General features: G+C 39.5%; 1 protein-coding gene across 1 annotated transcript; it reads right to left on the bottom strand.

Annotated features, from left to right (window-relative positions):
• Positions 1-6: 6 nt before the first annotated feature.
• On the bottom strand, positions 7-4,220 carry LOC107579490 (fatty acid synthase-like; the record flags this gene model as incomplete). The annotated part of the gene is made up of 12 exons (XM_016265319.1): positions 4,208-4,220; positions 3,529-3,644; positions 3,219-3,373; positions 2,900-3,103; positions 2,656-2,806; positions 2,393-2,571; positions 1,776-1,895; positions 1,550-1,672; positions 1,209-1,432; positions 908-1,109; positions 132-283; positions 7-44 (listed from the first exon to the last, which is right to left on the bottom strand). Coding segments are annotated over exons 2-12 (1,592 nt in total), but the record flags the coding sequence as incomplete, so codon positions are not given.
• Positions 4,221-4,226: the final 6 nt, after the last annotated feature.

The following is a 4,226-nucleotide window of genomic DNA, read 5'->3' as shown; positions in this document are numbered from 1 at the left end:
AAGTGCTGTGGGGTCAGATTCTCCAGCATGCCGTCTTTGAGGACCTAGTTGATAGAGAAAAACATCAGTTATGCATTTGTCCTTAATTTGACTACAAAGAAAGTGAACTGAAAGCAACAACTGAATATTACCATGGCAAGGTGGAAGATGCCACCAACTTGACCCAAGCGGCAGGCCTCACTGATGAGACGCTTCGTCCCTGCCATTGAGCTGACATCACTAGTGGACACGAGGATCTGGATGCCCATGGCCTGCCACTCCCGAACACGCTTGGCTTGATAACCTGTCAAGACAACAAACGTTTTAGTGTGTTGCCCTGACCAACATCAGTGTTACTTTAGTATTATTTAAATACCATTACAGTATTTATTAATATTTTGAATTTAATTTTTAATCTAATGTTCATATTTTATTTTAGCTGTATTTTATTTTACATTTAATGAAAATATTTTATTATTTTTAGTACTTTTGTCAATTTTATTATTTTTATTTTTCTATTTAGATTGAATTTTTATTCATTTCAGTATTATATATTTTTCAGTTTTTAGTAATTTTAGCACTTCAACAAACTTATTTTATTTCAGTTAATTGCAAAGGCATTGTTTTAAAATGTTCAAAATGTTAAAGTTTATCTAATTTTTTTAATTATTTTATTTCAGTTTTATTTCAACTAATCAAAAAGATATTTTATAATTTTACTAATTTATGTGCTTTTGCTTTTTTATTCATTTCTTATGTTTTAATATTTCTGCTTTAATTTATACTTCTTATTGCCTAGGAAACTAAATAAATCAAATCAAATATAAATATTACATAAATAAGATTTACCTATAACGTCAGTTACATTTAAATAACAACACTGACCAACGCTGATATGAAAACTGATCACATCCTAGTGCATATTTACCATTGCGGATGCCAGAACGTGATGTCAGCACCAGTTTACGAGCACCTCTCTCAGTGAGCCATTGGGCCAACTCCAAGCCGAAACCACCCAGACCTCCCGTGATGATGTATGAGAGAGAGGCAGGGAAGAAGGTACGGCAGATAGCGGGAAGAGAAAGAGCAGAGGCTGCAGGAACAGTGCTGCTCGTCTCCTCTGAACGTACCTGAGAGATGAAGCAATTAGCACAGTAAAGGATGAGAAATCTACCATCCAATATTTCATTTTTTTATGCAGGTTCATTAAAATCAACCACCTCCCTTACCTGCAGCAGGACTTTGCCGATGTGTTTGCCCTGAGCCATGTAGCGGAAGGCATCCTCCACCTGGTTCCTCTCAAAGACAGTGGTACGTAATGGCTGTACGACACCACTAGCAATTCCCTTCTTCAGAAGCTCAGATACCTCCTCCCATTCCCTGTTCCCCTCCTCAAACAAAGCATCCAGCAGTATGCCGTGGAAGGCCACGTTCTTTAGGAACAGAGCCATACCTGAACCAAGAACAATTGGACAATTACATTTAACGCATGGAAGTGTAAAAGTAAGAGAATAATAGATCTAAGATGATTTTTGATTGATTCAGAATTTGTTGTACATCTGGGACGCACCTAGTGGTGTGTTGTTAGAAAGGTCATATTTGCCGATCTCCAGGAAACGCCCATGTCTGGCCAAACAACGCAAGCTGGCCTGCAGCTTCTCTTCAGCTAGGGAGTTTAGTACCAAATCAACTCCTGAAAAAACACACATACATATGGTGGTTTAATACCTCAATCCACAGCAATTTAGACGCAATGCTGTTGTGTATTCAGAGTCATTGTAATGCAGTCTATTCACCTTTGCCTTGAGTCTGGAGCATTACATGAGGTTCAAAGGAGGCGTCTCTAGAATTAGCGAAAGATTCCGCTGTAAGCTGTGGGAATCTTTCCTGCAGGTACGCCTTCTTCTCTCCAGAACCTGTGAATCAAAATAAGATACATGGCAGCAGTGTTCATTTTTAAGCAGGTGTTTTAGTCATAGCTTCTGTCTTTTGATGAAAATCTCCACTAAATGTACACAATTTACAATATTGCACAGCATTCATTGATTATAGCCAATTTCACTCGGACTACAATAGCATCTAATTTAGTCAACAAAATGACAAGTGTCACATGCAAGAAAATGAAAGATTTTATATATTAAAACATGAAATTTCAATGAGTATACCTGCCCTTTGTTGAATTCTTTGTGTTGTAGTTATTCATTGACTGTGTTGTAGACGCGTTTCAATTAGTGATATACCAAATTTAGTTTTTTTACTGACAATTTGAAACCAAAATTAGGTCTTCATTTAACACATTTCCATCTTTTTGTGTAGCTGTTAATTTACTAGCAAAGAGCTTTAAGTCTACCAGTGTTCATTAATTACAAAACACATCTTTTTTAATCCTTAAGGAAGCAAAAGTGTCATTTACCGACAGTTGTGAAGACTCGGCAGCGCATACTAAGTGCAATAGCAATAGCGGCCTGTCCCACCCCTCCAGAGCCTGAATGGATCAGCACACTTTCTCCAGGCCTCAGACGCCCTCGCACCACTAGCGAATAATATGCGGTAGCGTACACCACTGGAACAGAGGCGGCCTGCTCCAGTGTCCTGCACATAAACACAGCTTCACTTAGCATTGAGAGTTTTGGAGGAAGACGTATCATTCAGATTCAGAGGTGCTGAGGTTCTCACCAGCTAGATGGAACATCCCAAAGGAAGTGCTTGTCTGCATCCACACATGTGGCTAGACCTTTCGCTGGCAGCAAACCCATTACACGTCGTCCACTGGGGTCTCGCCCTGAAAACTCCATTCCCAGCATGCATTGCTGCAGCGCTATGTCTCCTGCACGGAGAAAACGAGAAGAGTCTCTTTCCAAAGTCTTTTTATAGGGTAAGCTAGGGTGCGAGATTTCACAAAACAGGATGGGGTACAAACCAGGGATGGCATCTGGAGGCAGTTTGCCAGTGGCCAGCATGATGTCTCTGAAGTTGAGGGAGGAGTAGTAAACACGGCAGAGCTGCACGTTGGGATTGGATGGGATAAAATGACGCAGCGGGGAAGCGATCCATCTCAGCGATGAAAGATCACCGCGAGTCAGGACATTGACGTAGGCCTGCTCTGTCAACTCCTCGCTAAGATCTAAACATGAATGCACAGAACAGAAGACGATCACAACACGCTCAAAAGACTTTATCCAATCAAAGACAGATCAGTCAGCATGTCACTGAAAGTCTTATATGACTTCCTTTTTTACCTTGTGTTAACAACTGGTGTCTAAAAACACCCCACTGTCCGTCACGATACACGTTCATGACCAGATCCTTCTTTAGTAATGCCTTCATTTCCTTTTGGGTAGGAACAAGTGAGGGGACTTCAGCATCCTTACTTAGATTAGAAACAAATGCACACCTATTAGAGAGGAGAAAAAAAANAAAAAAAAGACCATGTACATGAATACTACAAAACATTCAATACCTAACAATTGCATAATTGTAACATCAAAAACATAATATAAAAGTACAGTAGCATATGTGGAACACTAATTGCACAGGAATTGGACGGACCGTATACGGTTGCCTCCGGGCTCCTGTCTGAGGCAGTTCACCATTCCCACCACTCCATTATGACCCTTAGTGGCAATGAGCCAGACTGGGATATCAGATGACTCAGCTAAAGTGCTCTAATGAGAAAAAAGGAGACAGAAAGGGTTAGAGGCATGCATTAGGATTCATTTAATGAGTCTGCTGATTGGTTTTAGCCTGTTGTTATGGGATTGCAGAATGTTCTTGGAGGGCTTCGAAAAACCACTGAGTTTGCATGATTAATATCATGATGAAACCGAAGTAGTGACAAATGCTTTTCCCCCATATTGTGACAACGGATTATCAAAAAAGAGAGAAAAAAAAAATTATTGTAGGGCAGGGACTTGAGCATATCTATCAGTTGCCGATTGGAATTTGAGATGTGTGCGTTGTACTCAAAATGAATGCAAACTTGCAGTAAGAGGACTAAATGATTGGCTAAGTGTTGCATATGCCACCTGAGAGAAGGTTGAAGTTTCTTGGCTGATGTGGAGTTATGAAGGCTGAGTTATGACATTTTTGATGAAACATTACAAGGTAAATTATTTCCATTAAAAAAAAGGATCATATACATGGATGAATAATTCACAGTAAGAACTATAACAAGTATTGTCTAAACAGATATTGTGAATTTAAATTTTATGCTGACTTTATTAATCACCTTTAGAGTCTCCACCCAT

The sequence above is a fragment of the Sinocyclocheilus grahami genome, unplaced genomic scaffold (genome assembly GCF_001515645.1).
Source record: "Sinocyclocheilus grahami isolate Dianchi unplaced genomic scaffold, SAMN03320097.WGS_v1.1 scaffold17770.1, whole genome shotgun sequence".
Classification (NCBI taxonomy): Eukaryota; Metazoa; Chordata; class Actinopteri; order Cypriniformes; family Cyprinidae; genus Sinocyclocheilus; species Sinocyclocheilus grahami.
The sequence above is the reverse complement of the archived record's forward strand: the minus strand, read 5'-3'. Positions and strand labels throughout refer to the sequence as shown.